This window comes from Centropristis striata, chromosome 24 (assembly GCF_030273125.1).
Source record: "Centropristis striata isolate RG_2023a ecotype Rhode Island chromosome 24, C.striata_1.0, whole genome shotgun sequence".
Classification (NCBI taxonomy): Eukaryota; Metazoa; Chordata; class Actinopteri; order Perciformes; family Serranidae; genus Centropristis; species Centropristis striata.
The window spans coordinates 1,149,878-1,168,009 of NC_081540.1; the positions used below are offsets into that span (position 1 = coordinate 1,149,878).

Sequence of the window (18,132 nt, forward strand, 5' to 3'; positions counted from 1 at the left end):
CAGAGGACACATGAACGGAGACACATGTCAATTAAAATAACACAATAGGACGCGCGACATGCACAAGGGGAGAGGACCAGCTGTGGAGCAGCTGGAGTCACATGATGCTGCAAACTGTCACAATCAACACAGAGCAACATTTCCATCATTACTCACACAGTTCATCACCACAAAATGACCAAAAAAGACACAAAATGACCAAAAAAGACACAAAATGACCAAAAAAAGAAACAAAATGACCAAAAAAAAGATACAAAATGACCAAAAAAAAGAAACAAAATGACCAAAAAAGAAACAAAATGACCAAAAAAGACACAAAATGACCAAAAAAAGACACAAAATGACCAAAAAAAAGAAACAAAATGACAAAAAAAAGAAATAAAATGACCAAACAAGACACAAAATGACCAAAAAAAGAAACAAAATGACCAAAAAAGACACAAAATGACCAAAAAAAGAAACAAAATGACCAAAATAAGAAATAAAATGACCAAACAAGACACAAAATGACCAAAAAAAGAAACAAAATGACCAAAAAAGACACAAAATGACCAAAAAAAGAAACAAAATGACCAAAAAAGACACAAAATGACCAAAAAAAGAAACAAAATGACCAAAAAAAGATACAAAATGACCAAAAAAAAGAAACAAAATGACCAAAAAAGAAACAATATGACCCAAAAAAGAAACAAAATGACTAAAAAATACACAAAATGACCAAAAGACACAAAATGACAAAAAAACACAAAATGACCAAAAAAAGACACAAAATGACCAAAAAAGAAACAAAATGACCAAAAAAGACACAAAATGACCAAAAAAAGAAACAAAATGACCAAAAAAAGAAACAAAATGGCCAAAAAAGACACAAAATGGCCAAAAAAGACACAAAATTACCAAAAAAGAAACAAAATGACCAAAAAAAGACACAAAATGACAAAAAAAGAAACAAAATGACCAAAAAAAGAAACAAAATGACCAAAAAAGAAACAAAATGACCAAAAAAATGACCAAAAAAAAGAAACAAAATGACAAAAAAGACACAGAATGACCACAAAAGAGACACAAATGACCAAAAAACATACAAATTAATCACAAAAAAGGCACAAGCTAACCAAAATAGACGTAAAAAGACCAAAAAAAGAAACAAAATGACCAAAAAAGACACAAAATGATTTTTTAAAAAGACACAAAATGATAAAAAAGAAACAAAAAGACCAAAAAAGACAAATAATGACCAAAAACGACCCAAAATGACCAAAAATAGACACAAAATTTTTAGCTTAAATCTCTCAGACGATAATGTGAAGGCAGCATGAGACGTGCAACATTAGAAATAGATTTATTTGTTGCACATGCATGATGACTCACTGCTGCTTTTATATGTGAGTCAAAGATGCACACAGCTTCTAAAAATTAACTTTTTAACCCACAAGACAAGAGGACTGATGCATTAAAACAAATCCACCAGCCAGGTTTAAATTCTACCCACCCAAATAGCACATTTTGTTGAAATAATAATGTATTTTGTCGAATATAAGTTAAAGAAGAGGCTAGAGGCTGAGCAGAAGATGAAGCAGAATTATTTAATTATATTTCCTTGCTTTTGTTCTTTTCATGAATTTATTTTTCTTTTTGATCCTTGAATAAATAACCAACCAGGTCCATTAAGGCGGGGAAAAAAACACACAAAATGAGCAAAAAAAAGACACAAAATGACCAAAAAAAGACACAAAATGACCAAAAAAGACACAAAATGATAAAAAAAAAGAAACAAAAAGACCAAAAAAGACAAATAATGACCAAAAAAGACCCAAAATGACCAAAAAAAGAAATAAAATGACCAAAAAAGACAAATAATTACCAAAAATAGACACAGAATGACCAAAAAAAAATAAACAATATGACCACAAAAAGACACAAATGACCAAAAAACATACAAATTAATCACAAGAAAGGCACAAGCTAACCAAAATAGACGTAAAAAGACCAAATAATGACCAAAAAAGACCCAAAATGACCAAAAAAGATACAAAATGACCAAAAAAGACAGAAAATGACCAAAAAAGAAACAAAATGACCAAAAGACACACAATGACAAAAAAGACACAAATTGACCAAAAAAAGACATCATATGACCAAAAAACATACAAATTAATCACAAAAAAGACACAAGTTAACCAAAATAGACATAAAATGACCAAAAAGGACCAAAAATGATTTTTTTAAAAGACACAAAATGATAAAAAAGAAACAAAAAGACCAAAAAAGACAAATAATGACCAAAAAAAGAAACTAAATGACCAAAAAAGATGAATAGTGACCAAAAATAGACACAAAATGACAAAAAAAAAGAAATAAAATGACCACAAAAAAACACAAATTGACCAGAAAAAGACATCAAATTATCAAAAAAGATACAAATTAATCACAAAAAAGACACACGTGAAGCAAAATAGACGTAAAATGACCCAAAAAAGACGTTAATTGACCAAAAATAACACAAACAGCATTAAAAAGGTAATTTCGACTTTTTGCCCTTTTTGAGCTACAAATTGTCTCCATCGGCTTCCGTTGTTACCCGGAAGTGACCTCTCGGCCGCCGTAGAACATGAAGTGAAGCGAATAACATCACATATCGGCGTTTTTATGTTTATTTATGTATTTATTTAACATTAAAAAGTCCCGGAAATGCTGTTAAACCGCGGCAAGAGGCACCAATTGACACGATAACCAAATAATCCGTAACACCTGCGACTTTAACTAAGCGTCTTTTTTCAATGTTTAACAGTGATTTAGCTGTTTTAATAACATCATGTCACTTTTATGATAACTTCTGTTTATTACAAAGGTATAAAAGGTGAATTTTAGACGGTGAAATTATAATTTAGGTAACTGAAGCGACACTTACCTTTCTAGTGAAGATATTTTTATCCAGTAACGGTTTTCTCCTCTCAGACTGTTTCAGGAGACGTTAAAATAATAAAATAAAATAATAAAATAAAATAAAAATAATCCCGGAGTCATTATAAAGGTCAGTAATGTTTAATAAAACACGTTTATATATAATATATTGATTAAAAAAACCCCGTTTCTTCTCGCTAACAACTTTCCAATATGGAGACGTAAACAAACCGTGACGTCAGAAGCGTGACGTCAGGAGCTTGACGTCGACCTTATAGAAAAAATGCTTCCTCTTTTTTTGGTTATTTTGTGTATTTCTCTGTCATTTTGTGTCTTTTTTGGTCATTATTCATCTTTTTTGGTCATTTTGTGTCTTTTTTGGTCATTTTGTGTCTTTTTTGTCTTTTTCTGTCGACTTGTGCCTTTTTTGGGTTAATTTGTTTCTTTTTTTGGTCAATTTGTGTCTTTTTGGGTCATTTTATGTCTTTATTGGTCAATTTGTGCCTCTTTTGGGAATTTTGTGTCCTTTTTTGGTCAGTTTGTGTCTTTTTTGGTCATCATTCATCTTTTATGGTCATTTTGTGTCTTTTTGGTCAATTTGTGTCTTTTTTTGGTCATTATTCGTCTTTTTTGTCATTTTCTGTCTTTTTCTGTCAACTTGTGCCTTTTTGGGGGGTTCATTTGTTTCTTTTTTTGGTCGATTTATGTCTTTTTTGGGTCATTTTATGTCTTTTTTGGTCAATTTGTGCCTCTTTTGGGAATTTTGTGTCCTTTTTTGGTCATTTTGTGCCTTTTTTTGGTCAGTTTTCATCTTTTTTGGTCATTTTGTGTCATTTTCTGGTAATTTTCTGTCTTTTATGGTCAATTAATAGTGCAACTTCAACACTGAATTGTCAGTCACGTAGCTGTAAAACTAATTGAGGAGCTGCTTCCTGTGAGTCCATGTTGTCATGTATATTAAAAATGCTTTTATTGTTAATTAATTTATTATATTGATTTCCATAAACATGTTTATCATATATAGTATACATCATACATGTATTCAAAACTTCCTGAAGTAAAAGTACTAAATTATCAGCATTGAAATGTATTTAAACTATCAAAATTGTGTACATTTGTATTATTTATTATTTATGTTTTACAAATATATTACAGCATTATTATTATTATTATTTAATTTTCTCAAGGTAGGGCTCATTTTAGCAACTTAATATACTGTACGGTTTATTTATATATTTTTAAATGTATAATTATTTTACGTATCATGTATCATGTTTTATATTCATGTATATTTATGTTCATTTTGTTGTTCATTCTTTTTTGGTCAATTTTTGTATTATTATTGGTCATTAAATGTCTTTTTTGTTCATTTTGTGTCTTTTTTTGGTCATTTTGTCACTTTTTTGCTCATTATTTGTCTTTTTTTGGTCATTTTGTGTCAATTTATGTCTTTTAAATCAAATTCTAATCAGCTATTTTTGCAGTTATCATTATATTTGCCCAAACAAATTAACCTTTAGTTTTAGCCATTAAAATGAACAAGACACTGAAGAAAAGAAGTGGTCTAATAATTATTTCCCATGACTCTTTTTTAGTAGATGCTGCAATTTCCTTTTTAATTTAGTTAAAACAGGTTGAATGGCTGTGTGCTTTTATGATCATCAGCCTGAAAAATTAAATTAATTAAAATTTAATTAAGGTGTCTGTGTCTTTTGTCATAGATGTGTTTGGATGAATGTCCTGCATAGTGACCTTTATAACATTCAGAATATTATAATTTTTTAATATTTTTGAGTCATTGTGTCCGTTTCCTCTGATCTGTTTGTCTCTGCTGTCTATTTAAATTTCAAATTAGCTTCACGGCAACTAAAGGAAAGCTCATAACAAAGCAAAAAAGCATTCAATTAGCATTATAAATACCCTGCAAAGTAATAAATGTGCAAAAAAGACTATTTTTCTTTGTTTCAACTGTGGGAGATGTTGCTTTTTTGGTGGGAATAATTCTAAGAAGACTGTGGTAAAGAGGTATTTCAAATAATTCTCAGGTCACTCTGCTCGGGTCAGTTCAAAGCTGCTGGCAGCTTTAATTTATCTCTTTTGTACATTTTGTTTATTTATCTCTTTTGTACATTTTGTACATTTGGACACAAAAAAGACCAAAAGAAGACACAAAAAGACCAAAAAAGACACAAAAGACCATAAAAAGACACAAAAAGACCAAAAAAAGACACAAAAAGACACAAAAAAGACAAAAAAGACACAAAAAAAGACAAAAAAGACACAAAAAGACTCAAATAGACACTAAAAAGACAATTACCAAAAAATAAGCAAAATAAATTAATCTCTTTTAATTAATTTATTTCTTTTGTACATTTTTTGTCATTTTGTGACCAAAAGAAGATGTAAAAAGACAAAAAAAGACACAAAAAAGACCAAAAAAAGACACAAAAAGACCAAAAAAAGACACAAAAAAACAAAAAAGACACAAAAAGACCAAAAAAAGACACAAAAATACCAAGAAAAGACAAAAAAGACACAAAAAGACTCAAATAGACACTAAAAAGACACAATAATACAAAAAAGACACAAAAAAGAAAAAAAAGACACAAAAAGACATACAATTACCAAAAAAGAAGCAAAATAAATTAATCTCTTTTAATTAATTTATCTCTTTGTCTTTTTTGGTCATTTTGTGACCAAAAGAAGATGTAAAAATCCCAAAAAAGACACAAAAAAACACACAAAAAGACATCCAATGACCAAAAAAAAAGCAAAATACGACATAAAGACTATTTCTCTTTGTTGCAACTGTGGTAGATGTTGCTTTTTTTGTGTGGAAATAATTCTCCCGAAGACTGTTGTAAAAGAGGTATTTCATTCACACACAGAGCTTCCCACCCCCACATCCACCCACCCACACTACCCCCCTTTTCTCTCTGTGATCTCGGAGGGTTTGCTTCACCTCAGTCAAGCTCCAGCGCTCCAGCCGGCAGCAGCATCGAGCTAACAAGTCTTTGTGAGGAGAGAGAGAGAGAGAGAGAGAGAGAGAGAGAGAGAGAGAGAGAGAGAGCGAGAGAGAAAGGAAAGGAAAGGGAAGGGAAGGGGGTGTGCAGATGAGGAGAGAATCAGACAGAGAGAGATGAGGCTGCAGAGGGAGTAGTATCAGATAGTGACAGAGGCTGAGGTGTTCAGGGCTGCACAATAGTGCCAGAGGCTGCTGGAAGGAAGGAAGGAAGGATAGAGCGAGAGAAAAAGATAGAGCGAGAGAGAGAAAGAGAGAAAGAGAGAGAGAGAGAGAGCAGGCATCATGGCAGTGCTCGCTGCATCATCACGACACATGGGGATGTTTGGCTGCTGCTGCTGGTGAACACTGTGTGATGCAGAGGAGACAGCCGAGGACTTCCTGGAAACCAAAGGAGAGCCGAGGAAACAGGTCAGTGACGGTCAAACACACACACACACACACACAGAGACAGACACACACACACATGCATGCAGCAGGACACACACGGAGATTTAAAGCGCGTCACAGGATGATGATGCTGATTGCCAGAGAGAATTCCCCTGTTAGTGTTTGGGATGTGGACATAAGGAGGGAGTGGGAGGCTGCGCATGCATGCAGACACGTGAGCAGGCTTATGCATGAGTGTGTGTGTGTGTGTGTGCAGGTTTGGTGCTCTAAATGGTGCCGGTTAGGAGGGCTTGACCACGGATGTGCAGGTTAAAGAGGCATGGATGGGAAAGGCAGCTCTCCTGAATTCAAATAAAAAAAGCTGCAACACTGAATCTGAGGGGAATGATCTTGCTGCATGGACAGATTATTTCACCTGACAAGATTTCTTAAATCTAGAAATAAGCATGTTGAATGCTTAAAATAAGAAATTAACTCTTAAAACAAGAATAAAACCACATAAAACCAGAATAAAACCACTAAAAAACTGAATAAAACCATAAAACCACATAATACCAGAATAAAACCACATAAAACCAGATAAAACCAGAATAAAATCACAAAAAAACAGAGTAAAACCACTTAAAACCAGAGTAAACCATTGAAAACCAGAATAAAACCACATAAAACCACTTAAAACCAGAATAAAATCACAAAAAAACAGAGTAAAACCACAATAAAACCACAATAAAACCACTTAAAACCATAATAAAACCACATAAAACCACATAAAACCACAATAAAACGACTTAAAACCATAATAAAACCACAATAAAACGACTTAAAACCACTTAAAACCAGAATAAAACCACATAAAACTAGAATAAAACCACATAAAACCAGAATAAAACCAGAATAAAACCACATAAAACCAGAATAAAACCACATAAAACCAGAATAAAACCACATAAAACCACTTAAAATCAGAGTAAAACCATTTAAAACCAGAATATAACCAAGAGATTTCTTAAATTAAGATTATTAAATCTCGAAATAAACATGTTGAATGCTTAAAATAAGAAATTAACTCTTAAAACACGAATAAAACCACATAAACCAGAATAAAACCACAAGAAACCCCACATAGAACCAGAATAAAACCATTTAAAACCAGAATAAAATCAGTCAAAACCAGAATAAAACCACTTAAAACCAGAATAAAACCAAGAGATTTCTTAAATTAAGATTATTAAATCTAGAAATAAGCATGTTGAACGCTTAAAATAAGAAATTAACTCTTAAAACAAGATAAATTAAAGCTGCAATTATTATTATTATTTGTTTCTTACCAAGATAAAAAAAAATAGATTTAGAAGTGTTAGATAATAGAGTTAATTTCTTATTTTAAGTGTTCAACATGCTTCATTCTTCACTAATACTGAGTATTTTTTCTCTAAATATATATATATATATATATTTATATTTAGTGTATTTCACCTATTTTGAGGTTGTAAAAAGTAAAAAAAAATGTAGTACTCTCATTTTAAAACCAGCATTTTAGGCTTATTTTATGCTTATGTTTAGTATTTTCACTTATTTGGGGGCTGTAAAAAGTTACTTTTTAAATAAACTGATCTTAAAACCAGCCTTTTTGGCTTATTATAAGCCTTCTAAATGCATCTGTAGACATGCTTATTTCTAGATTTAATAATCTTAATTTAATAAATCTTGTCAAGGTGAATTATCTGTCCATGCAGCAGGATCATTTCCCTCAGATTTACTGTTTTGAGTGAAGTGCAGAGTAAAGAGACAGGGGAACTAATGAGGAGAATAAATAAATAAAAAAAGAAGCTGATAAAAATGAGAATAAGGCAGTAGAGGACGTGGCTCAGGGGGATAATTGTGTTTCAGGAAGGAGACAAAGCCTGAGAGAGGAGAGAGCTCGGCCAAAAGCTTTCTGCTCTGCTGCAGACGGACTCAACCAATACTTTCTACATTTCAGATTTAAGAATCAACAGAGACTCCTCGTTATCAGAGCAGGAGGAAACTTACTGATCACAAGAATTGGAATAAACTGTAAAAAAGGTGTTTTAAAACCAGATCAAACAGTAAATCTGAGGGAAATTATCTTGCTGCATGGACAGATAATTAACTTGACAAGATTTATTAAATTAAGATTATTAAATCTAGAAATAAGCATGTTGAACACTTAAAATAATGAATTAACTCTTAAAACAAGATAAATTAAGTAACACTTCTAAATCTCTGCACTCTGCTCGGACCAGTTCATCGCTGCTTGCAGCTTTAATTTTGTGACCAAAAGAATATGTAAAAAGACACAAAAGACCAAAAAAGACACAAAAAAGACACACAAAAAAAACAAAAAAAGACACAAAAAAGACACAAAAAGCCCCAAAAAAGACACAAAAAAGACACAAAATACGTAAAATCACAAAAAGACATAAGAAGATTTTTAAAAAATCACCAAAAAAAGACACAAACAAATAATCATCAGGTCACTCTGCTCGGGCCAGTTCATCGCTGCTGGCAGCTTTAATTTTGTGACCAAAAGAAGATGTAAAAAGACACAAAAGACACAAAGAAGACAAAAAAACAAAAAAAGACGCAAAAAAAGACACAAAAAAGACACAAAAAGACACAAAAAAGACACAAAAAAACAAAAAAAAGACACAAAAAAGACACGAAAAGCCCCAAAAAAGCCCCAAAAAAGACACGAAAAGACACAAAAAAGACACAAAAAGACCAAAAAAGAAGCAAAATACGTAAAATCACAAAAAGACACAAGAAGATTTAAAAAAATCACCAAAAAAAGACACAAACAAATAATCATCAGGTCACTCTGCTCGGGCCAGTTCATCGCTGCTGGAAGCTTTAATTTATTATTTTAAGTGTTCAACATGCTTATTTCTAGATTATCAATAAAACCATGTTAAATGTATAGATATCAGCTCTTAAATTAAACTATTATAAACTATTTTTGTTGTTATCATTATATTTGTCCAAACAAATGAACCTTCAGTTGAACCAGACATTAAAATGAACAAGAAATGGAATAAAAAGGCTCTAATCATTTTTCCATGACTGTAATTGAGTACTACGTTTGAAATATTGCTTATTGTTTGACATTCTGTACACAACAGTGAAAACACAGTTATCCAAGTATATAAAAATCTAATAATGAACCTCCTTTTAGCTGCTTGCTCTGTGTTAATGCTCTGCCAGTTGAGTAAAAAGGTTTGTGTTTAATTCTGCATAATTGAGAAGCAGCTCGGTGCTCGGAGCTGGTCAGCCGCTGGAATCGATGAAATGGGCAGAAGGAAAAATAAATGGGGCACATTGGTAATCCAGTCGAGTCAGACTGTCTCGAGCATGAAGGAGTCTGTTCAGTCTCAAACATTTTCAGGAATTAATCACGTCCCTGAGCTTAATTAACCCTTTGATTATATTATAATACATATTTTAACTCCTTCTAAAGCACAACATGGTCTAAAATGACCCTCATTCATTCATTCATCTGAGTGTTTCTGTGCTCTATCTTTTGATATCAACTTATTTTATGATTGAATATTCCAAGTATTCTTTACATATCTTGTTTTTGATAACAACAGATCATTATTTCCATTTTGCCCCTCATACTTTATAAAGAAAAAAGTGTTTTTGTATTGTTACATAGCTAACTACTTGGCTAAGTAGCTTGCTAAGCTAAATACTTAGTTTAGCAAGCTACTAAGCCAAGAAGTTAGTTAAGTAGTTAGGTTAGCAAGCTACTTAGCTAACTACTTAGCCAAGAAATTAGCTAAGTAGTTAGGTTAGCAAGCTACTTAGCTAAGTACTTAGCCAAGAAATTAGCTAAGTAGTTAGGTTAGCAAGCTACTTAGCTAAGTACTTAGCCAAGAAATTAGCTAAGTAGTTAGGTTAGCAAGCTACTTAGCTAACTACTTGAACCAAGAAGTTAGCTAAGTAGTTAGGCTAGCAAGCTACTTAGCTAACTACTTAGCCAAGAAATTAGCTAAGTAGTTTGGTTAGCAAGCTACTTAGCTAACTAGTTAACCAAGAAGTTAATTAGGTAGTTAGGTTAGCAAGCTACTTAGCTAACTACTTAGCCAAGAAATTAGCTAAGTAGTTCGGTTAGCAAGCTACTTAGCTAACTACTTAGCCAAGAAGTTAGCTTAGTAGTTAGGTTAGCAAGCTACTTAGCTAACTACTTGGCCAAGAAATTAGCTAAGTAGTTAGGTTAGCAAGCTACTTAGCTAACTACTTAGCCAAGAAATTAGCTAAGTAGTTAGATTAGCAAGCTACTTAGCTAACTACTTAGCCAAAAAATTAGCTAAGTAGTTTGGTTAGCAAGCTACTTAGCTAACTACTTAGCCAAGAAATTAGCTAAGTAGTTCGGTTAGCAAGCTACTTAGCTATCTACTTAACCAAGAAGTTAGTTAAGTAGTTCGGTTAGCAAGCTACTTAGCTAACTACTTAGCCAAGAAATTAGCTAAGTAGTTAGGTTAGCAAGCTATTAGACCAATGTTGTGCATCAAAGAAGTTAGCTGAGTAGTTAGGTTAGCAAGCTACTTAGCTAACTACTTAGCCAAGAAGTTAGCTTAGTAGTTAGCTTAACAAGCTACTTAGCTAAAAAAATGGATATGGGTCATTTTTGACCAATGTTAGTGACACTATTTAAAAATGAATAAAGGAAAACATAAAATTAGGATGTATGATTATCAAAAACAAACTAATTGAGGAAAACCTGCAATACTGAATGATGAAAATAATTTATTGCAAAGATATAGAAAATAAAAACTCAGTCGGGTCACTTTAGACCCATGTCGTGCATCAAAGGGTTAAAAGACTAAAACCACAATAAAACAAGTGACATGGGTTTAACTTTGATGCTCCACAATTGATAATAAATTATGATTATTTAAAATCTATTCATGGCCATTCAGAAGGACTAAGGTTGAGTGGAATATTCTGAATTAAATCACAGAAGACAGAATAAGCTGTTTATGTGCAGTAAATTTTAGTTTTTCATGTACTTTAGGGTTTTTAGGAGAAGAAAAATGGTATTCAAGAGCAAAATTAAACCTGTGATAGCTTCACATGGAGCAGAATAAACCATTCTTGTTGTTATTATTAGTAGTAATGTTGTCGTTTGTGCAGGTGCGGCCTGTGGGAGGAGCCTCATGATGAGTGGGATCCTGAAGAGGAAGCTTGAGGAGGGCCCGCCCCCTTACCTGTCCCTGCAGGGGTCCGACGATGATGTTTCCTGCAGCGACAGCGGCAACAGCAGCGACAGCCTCAACCACCCGGTGCCCTCCGGCCTGCTGGACTGTAAGATCACATCACCATCCTGCTGCTGTCAGCAGCTTCATATACTGAGTTCTGGTATCAGGGGAAGCACAGTGAAAGGGATTATGCAAGAAGTATCTTAATAATGAGCATGTTGAGATGGAAAAACTGTCAGAAATTCGACGACTAAAATAGAAACAGAATGTGCAAAAACTGTAGGTCAGGAAACATGATGTTTCTCGGGATCATTTGGGGATTTTCTGTATCGGCACTTGATACTAATATGCACCAACAAATTGCTGTTTTGCACAATAAATAGCAAAAATAAAGAGCGACTCATATTTATCTCTTGCCATATTAAAAAACAATATAAGACTTTTTCTTTTTCTTGTTTTATTGTACCCTTACTGCCGTTATTATAGACAAAAATGGTTTTCTGATTCTGGTGCTGCTCAACTTTATTCACCACCTCTATGCCTTCGATTAAATTTTATTAGAGTGACAGAAAAAAGGGGTTGGCACCAAGAAAATGAGCTCTTAACTCGTGTTGTCCCTGCTCTGTTGTCATTGTCTGACCTGGTGTCCCCCAGGGATGTACTGTGGGACCACTGTTCTTGTCTAAATGTTGTCACGTATTATGGAGATTTCACATAAAAGTCCAACTCTATACTGACGACACATATTACCGATACATATTACCAAAAATGACCTGTAATGTTACTGTTATTGTCTGACCTGTGGTGTCCCCCAGGGATAAACTTTGGGACCACTGTTTTTGTCTAAATGTTGCCACTAAGTCACATATCATGGAGATTAAGCATAAAAGTCCAACTCTATGCTGATGACACACAGATTTATATTACGAAAAAAGACCCGTAATGTTTCTGTTATTGTCTGACCTTTGGTGTCCCTCAGGGATGTACTTTGGGACCACTGTTTTTGTCTAAATGTTGCCACCGAGTCACATATTATGGATATTTTGTAAAAAAAAGTCCAACTCTATGCTGATGACATACAGCGCTATATTACCAAAAAATACCCGTAATGTTTCTGTTATTGTCTGACCTGTGGTGTCCCCCAGGGATAAACTTTGGGACCACTGTTTTTGTCTAAATGTTGCCACGAGTCACATATTATGGAGATTTTGCAGAAAAGTCCAACTCTATGCTGATAACACAGCTTTATATAGCCAAAAAAAAGACCCGTAATGTTTCTGTTATTGTCTGACCTTTGGTGTCCCTCAGGGATGTACTTTGGGACCACACTTCTTGTCTAAATGTTGCCACGAGTCACATATTATGGAGATTTTGCAGAAAAGTCCAACTCTATGCTGATGACACACAGCTTTACGTAGCCAAAAAAAAGACCCGTAATGTTTCTGCTATTGTCCGACCTGTGGTGTCCCCCAAGGATGTACTTCAGGACCACTGTACTTGTCTAAATAGCTTTATATTACAAAAAAAAAGACCCCTAATATCACCTAATTCTTGTCATGTCTTTCCAAAAACTAAACTCTGACTTCTCGATCTCGATCTCAGCTAATCTCCAGCAGCAATCGAAGCGACTTCGGGGCCGCAACGTGCACTTTGAGAGCGTGACGGTGTACTACTTCAACCGGCGGCAGGGCTTCACCAGCGTGCCCACGCAGGGCGGCAGCACCCTGGGGATGTCGCCACGCCACAGTGGCGTGAGGCGCTTCACGCTCCGGGAGTTCGCCATGGAGCAGAAACGGAGCCACCGGAACATGTTGAGGGATCATCTCAAAGAGGAGAAACTCAACTCCATCAAGCTCAAAGTCAGTGGAACGACTCGATAAAGCATATTTTCAGATATTAAAATGGTTATAAATGAGGATATTTTTCATAGTTTGCAGCCAAATGTTTCGTCTCCTCTAATTATTAATTAATTTGTGTCTTTTTTTGGTCCTTAAACGTCTTTTTTGTTCATTTTGTGTCTTTTTATTTAACATTATACGTATTTTTTGGTCAATTTGTGTCTTTTTTTGGTAATTTTGTGTATTTTTTTGGTCATTATTCGTCTTTTTTGGCCATTTTGTGTCTTATTATCAGTCATTATATGTCTTTTTTGATCATTATACGCCTTTTTTGTTCATTTTGTGTCTTTTTATTTGTCATTATACATATTTTTTGGTCATTTTGTGTCTTTTTTGGTCAATTTGTGTCTTTTATTGGTCATTTGGTGTCTTGTTTGGTCATTATACGTCTGTTTTTGGTAATTTTGTGTCTTTTTTTAGTCATTATTCGTCTTTTTTGGGCATTTTGTGTCTTTTTATCAGTCATTACATGTCTTTTTTGGTCATTATATGCCTTTTTTGTTCATTTTGTGTAATTTTATTTGTAATTATACATATTTTTTGTTTGATTTGTGTCTTTTATTGGTCATTTGGTGTCTTGTTTGGTCATTATACGTCTTTTTTTGGTAATTTTGTGTCTTTTTTTAGTCATTATTCGGTTTTTTTGGGCATTTTGTGTCTTTTTATCAGTCATTACATGTCTTTTTTGGTCATTATACACCTTTTTTGTTCTTTTTGTGTCTTTTTATTTGTCATTATACATATTTTTTGGTCATTTTGTGTCTTTTTTGGTCAATTTGTGTCTTTTATTGGTCATTTGGTGTCTTGTTTGGTCAATATACGTCTTTTTTTGGTCATTTTGTGTCTTTTTTTTGGTCAAAAACTACTACGATATAAAAATGGTTATCAGATATGAGGATATTTCTCATAGTTTGCAGCCAAATGTTTCTCCTGAGGGTCTCAGTTTCTGTGTAGGCGTGCATTTGTGTTCCAGTCTTAATTTAACTTGCTTTTTCTGTCCTGCAGCTGACTAAGAACGGCACCGTCTCGTCCGTGGAGGCCGACTCTCTGACGCTGGACGACATCTCAGAAGACGACCTGGACGTGGACAACACGGAGGTGGACGACTACTTCTTCCTGCAGCCTCTGACCACCAGGAGGCGCCGCACCCTGCTCCGAGCCTCGGGCGTCCGGCGCATCGACGTGGACGAGAAGCACGAGCTGCGAGCGCTGCGGATGTCCCGGGAGGAGTGTGGCTGCCGCTGCCGGGGGATCTGCCACCCCGAGACCTGTGCCTGCAGCCTGGCCGGCATTAAGTGCCAGGTAAATGGAACCGTGGTGAGGCCCGTCTATAATACTCCAGTGGTGTTCATGTTTCTATCTCAACTACTACTTCATCACTATATATATATATATATATATGTATATACACTACTGGTCAAAAGTTTTAGAACACATCAACTTTTCCAGAATTTAATTGAAAATTATGCAGTTTAATGTCATTTGCAACATTTAAAATTCTTGATTGAGCATGATAGTGTTTTGAAAGTAAAAAAAAGATTCAAAATCACATTTTATGTTGGACTAAAGGACTAAAAAAAGACACAAAATGACCAAAAAAAGACACCAAAAGACACAAAATGACTAAAAAAAGACACAAAATGACCAAAAAAAGACACAAAATGACCAAAAAAAGACACAAAATGACAAAAAAAGACACCAAAAGACACAAAATGACTAAAAAAAAGACACAAAATGACCAAAAAAAGACACAGACTGACCAAAAAAGACACCAAAAGATGCAAAATGACTAAAAAAAGACACAAAATGACCAAAAAAAAGACACCAAAAGACACAAAATGACCAAAAAAAAAGACACCAAAAGACACAAAATGACTAAAAAAAGGCACAAAATGACCAAAAAAAGACACAAAATGGCTAAAAAAAGACACAAAATGGCTAAAAAAAGACACAAAATGACTTACAAAGACATGAAAAGAATTCAAAAATGGACAAAATAGCCCAAGACTCCATAGAGTTAAGTTGTTAACCCATTTCTTGTTCCCTGAAAAAGGCCTACTTGTATAATTCTGAAATGTACATTATTTTTCAGTTTTGGTTAAGCTTACCTTTTTTTATTTACCTCTGGCAGTTCACCACTTACCTTTGGACCCTTTCAAGCTGTTCATTTGACTTGAACTGCTTGAATTTCAATAAAAAACTGGAAAAATTGGGGTGTTCTAAAACTTTTGACAGGTAGTGTGTATATATATATATATATATATATATAAATATAAATATATATATATATATATATATATATATATATATATAGTCATGGAAAAAGAATTAGAAAACCTTGTTTTCTTCACTTTCTTGTTAATTTTAATGTCTGGTACAACTGAAGGTTCATTTGTTTGGACAAATATAATGATAACAACAAAAATATCTGATAACAGTTTAATTTAAGAGCTGATATCTAGACATTTAACATGGTTTTCTTCATTATAACCAAAATCATTATCAATTGTGTCTTTTTATTGGTCATTATGCATATTTTTTTGATCATGTTGTGTCTTTTTTTATTAATTTTGTGACTTTTTATTGGTCATTATACATCTTTTTTGTTCATTTTGTCTTTTTAATTTGTCATTATACGTATTTTTTGGTCAATTTGTGTCTTTTATTGGTCATTTTGTGTCTTTTTATTTGACATTATAGATATTTTTTGGTCAATTTGTATCTTTTACTGGTCATTTTGTCTTTTTTTGGTCAATTTGTGTCTCTTTTGGTCATTATACACCTTTTTCCTTCATTTTGTGTCTTTTTATTGGTCATTATACGTCTTTTTTTGCCATTATACATCTTTTTTTGACAATTTTGTGTCTTTTTTGGTCATTTTACATCTTTTTTTTTGATCATTTTGTATCTTTTTGGGTCAATTTGTGTCTTTTTTTGCCATTATACCCTTTTTTTTGGTTCATTTTGTGTTTTTTTATTTGTTATTATACGTCTTTTTGGTTATTATACATCTTTTTTTATAATTTTGTGTCTTTATAGGTCATTTTACCTTTTTTTATCATTTTGTATCTTTCTTGGGTCAATTTGTGTCTTTTTTTTGTCATTTTATGTATTTTTTAGTCAATTTGTGTCTTTTATTGGTCATTTTGTGTCTTTTTTGATCATTATCTGTCTTTTTTGGACATTTTGTATCTTTTTTGGTCAATTTGGGTCTTTTTTTGGTCATTATATGCCTTTTTTGTTCATTTTGTGTCTTTTTATTTGTCATTATACGTCTTTTGTGGTCATTTTGTGTCCCTTTTTGGTCAATTTTGTCTATTTTTTTATTCTTCTGTACATAGAATGGAAAAAATCATGTAAAAAATTGTACTAATGCTATTTGGGCTTGTTGAAAAAGTGGAAAAACATACAAAAACTACACAAAAACTACCTAAAAATCTCCCCAGGAGCCTTTAAGGTGTGTGTTCCTGCAGCTCTGACAGCTTGTGTGCACGCCACAGGTCATGTGTGTTTTTTTTCCCTCCGTCCTTCCTGCAGGTGGACCGCATGTCGTTCCCGTGCGGCTGCACCAAAGACGGCTGCAGCAACAACACGGGTCGCCTGGAGTTCAACCCGGTCCGAGTCCGCACGCACTTCCTGCACACCATCATGAAGCTGGAGCTGGAGAAGAGCCGAGACGAGCAGCAGCACCATCCTCATCATCCTCATCATCATCACCAGCAGCAGCAGCCAGAGCAGCAGCAGCAGCAGCAGCAGCTCGTAACCAACGGCAACGGTTACCATGGCGACTCCTCTTCCTCCTCCTTGGTCCAGCAGCAGCAGCAGCAGCAGCAGCAGCCGAACCTGCAGTTTCCTCTGATGAGTGGCACGCCGCCGCCGCCGCCGCCGCCACACATTCCCATCATGCACCTCACACAGAGCACAGAGGACATGGACTCACATGATGATGATGATGATGAAGAGGAGGATGAGGATGAGGAGGATGATGATGATGAGGCGTACGAGGAGGACGAGGACGGCAGCAGCGTGTGCAGCGGGCTGTCAGACTGCAGCACACACAGCTTAGACACACAGGACGACGAAGAAGAAGAAGAAGAGGAAGACGAGGAGGATGAGGAGGAAGAGGAGGAGGATGAGGAGGAGGAAGAGTGGGAGTGCTCGGGCCCCCCGCCCTACTCGGTGCCCCTCCCCTCGGTGCTGAGCTACTCCAGCCTGAGCCTGGGGAACCCGTTCCACAGCCCGTTCCACCCGGAGCGATCCGATTCGTTCCCGGGAGAAACCGTCACGCTGCCCACCGTGGAAACCGCGCTGGAGTCCGAGATAAACCCCAAACTGCACCAGCACTTCCCCCAGACTCTCTCACATGTGGACCCCCGTGAGGGGAACACTGCCCCCGCTGGTGCAGCCGGGGAGCTGCAGCTCTGCACGGACCTCCACAACAATCCAGACCTCCTCCAGGACTCACAGACTGAGGAGGACGAGGAGGAGGAGGTGAAGGAGGAGGAGGTGAAGACCCAATCAGAGCCAATCAGAGACACGATGGACGTTTCAGAGACGGTTTAGTGGATATCTGCAAGTCAAGAATGTGACCTTCAACCACACTGCAAATAAAAAGGATGAAAAAAACAAGATGAAATAAAAAGTAAATCTGAATTTACCTTGACAAGATTTCTTGAATTAAGATTGTTAAATCTAGAAA

The 18,132-nt window shown here is 34.8% G+C and overlaps 2 protein-coding genes across 2 annotated transcripts in view; one reads left to right on the plus strand and one right to left on the minus strand.

Annotated features, from left to right (window-relative positions):
- xirp2a (xin actin binding repeat containing 2a) overlaps positions 1–3,029 on the minus strand; it is a 133,633-nt gene extending 130,604 nt beyond the window's left edge. Inside the window, exon 1 of the mRNA XM_059328320.1 lies at positions 2,912–3,029. The gene's annotated coding sequence lies outside the window, so the exon portion shown is untranslated. The remainder of the gene's footprint in view (positions 1–2,911) is intronic.
- Positions 3,030–6,172: 3,143 nt separating this feature from the next.
- Positions 6,173–17,996, plus strand: LOC131963168 (cysteine/serine-rich nuclear protein 3-like). Its single transcript, XM_059328321.1, has 5 exons — positions 6,173–6,337; positions 11,471–11,641; positions 13,138–13,394; positions 14,439–14,735; positions 16,971–17,996. Exons 2-5 carry the CDS (start codon positions 11,494–11,496, stop codon positions 17,994–17,996), a joined length of 1,728 nt encoding a protein of 575 aa, XP_059184304.1. The 5' UTR covers positions 6,173–6,337; positions 11,471–11,493.
- Positions 17,997–18,132: the final 136 nt, after the last annotated feature.

Bases quoted from the DNA above. Each gene is read 5' to 3' on its own strand.
- LOC131963168 (XM_059328321.1), top strand. From the start codon at position 11,494: ATGATGAGTGGGATCCTGAAGAGGAAGCTTGAGGAGGGCCCGCCCCCT. The intron at 13,395-14,438 runs GTCAGTGGAACG...TCTGTCCTGCAG, and splicing joins TCAACTCCATCAAGCTCAAA to CTGACTAAGAACGGCACCGT. The intron at 14,736-16,970 runs GTAAATGGAACC...TCCTTCCTGCAG, and splicing joins TGGCCGGCATTAAGTGCCAG to GTGGACCGCATGTCGTTCCC.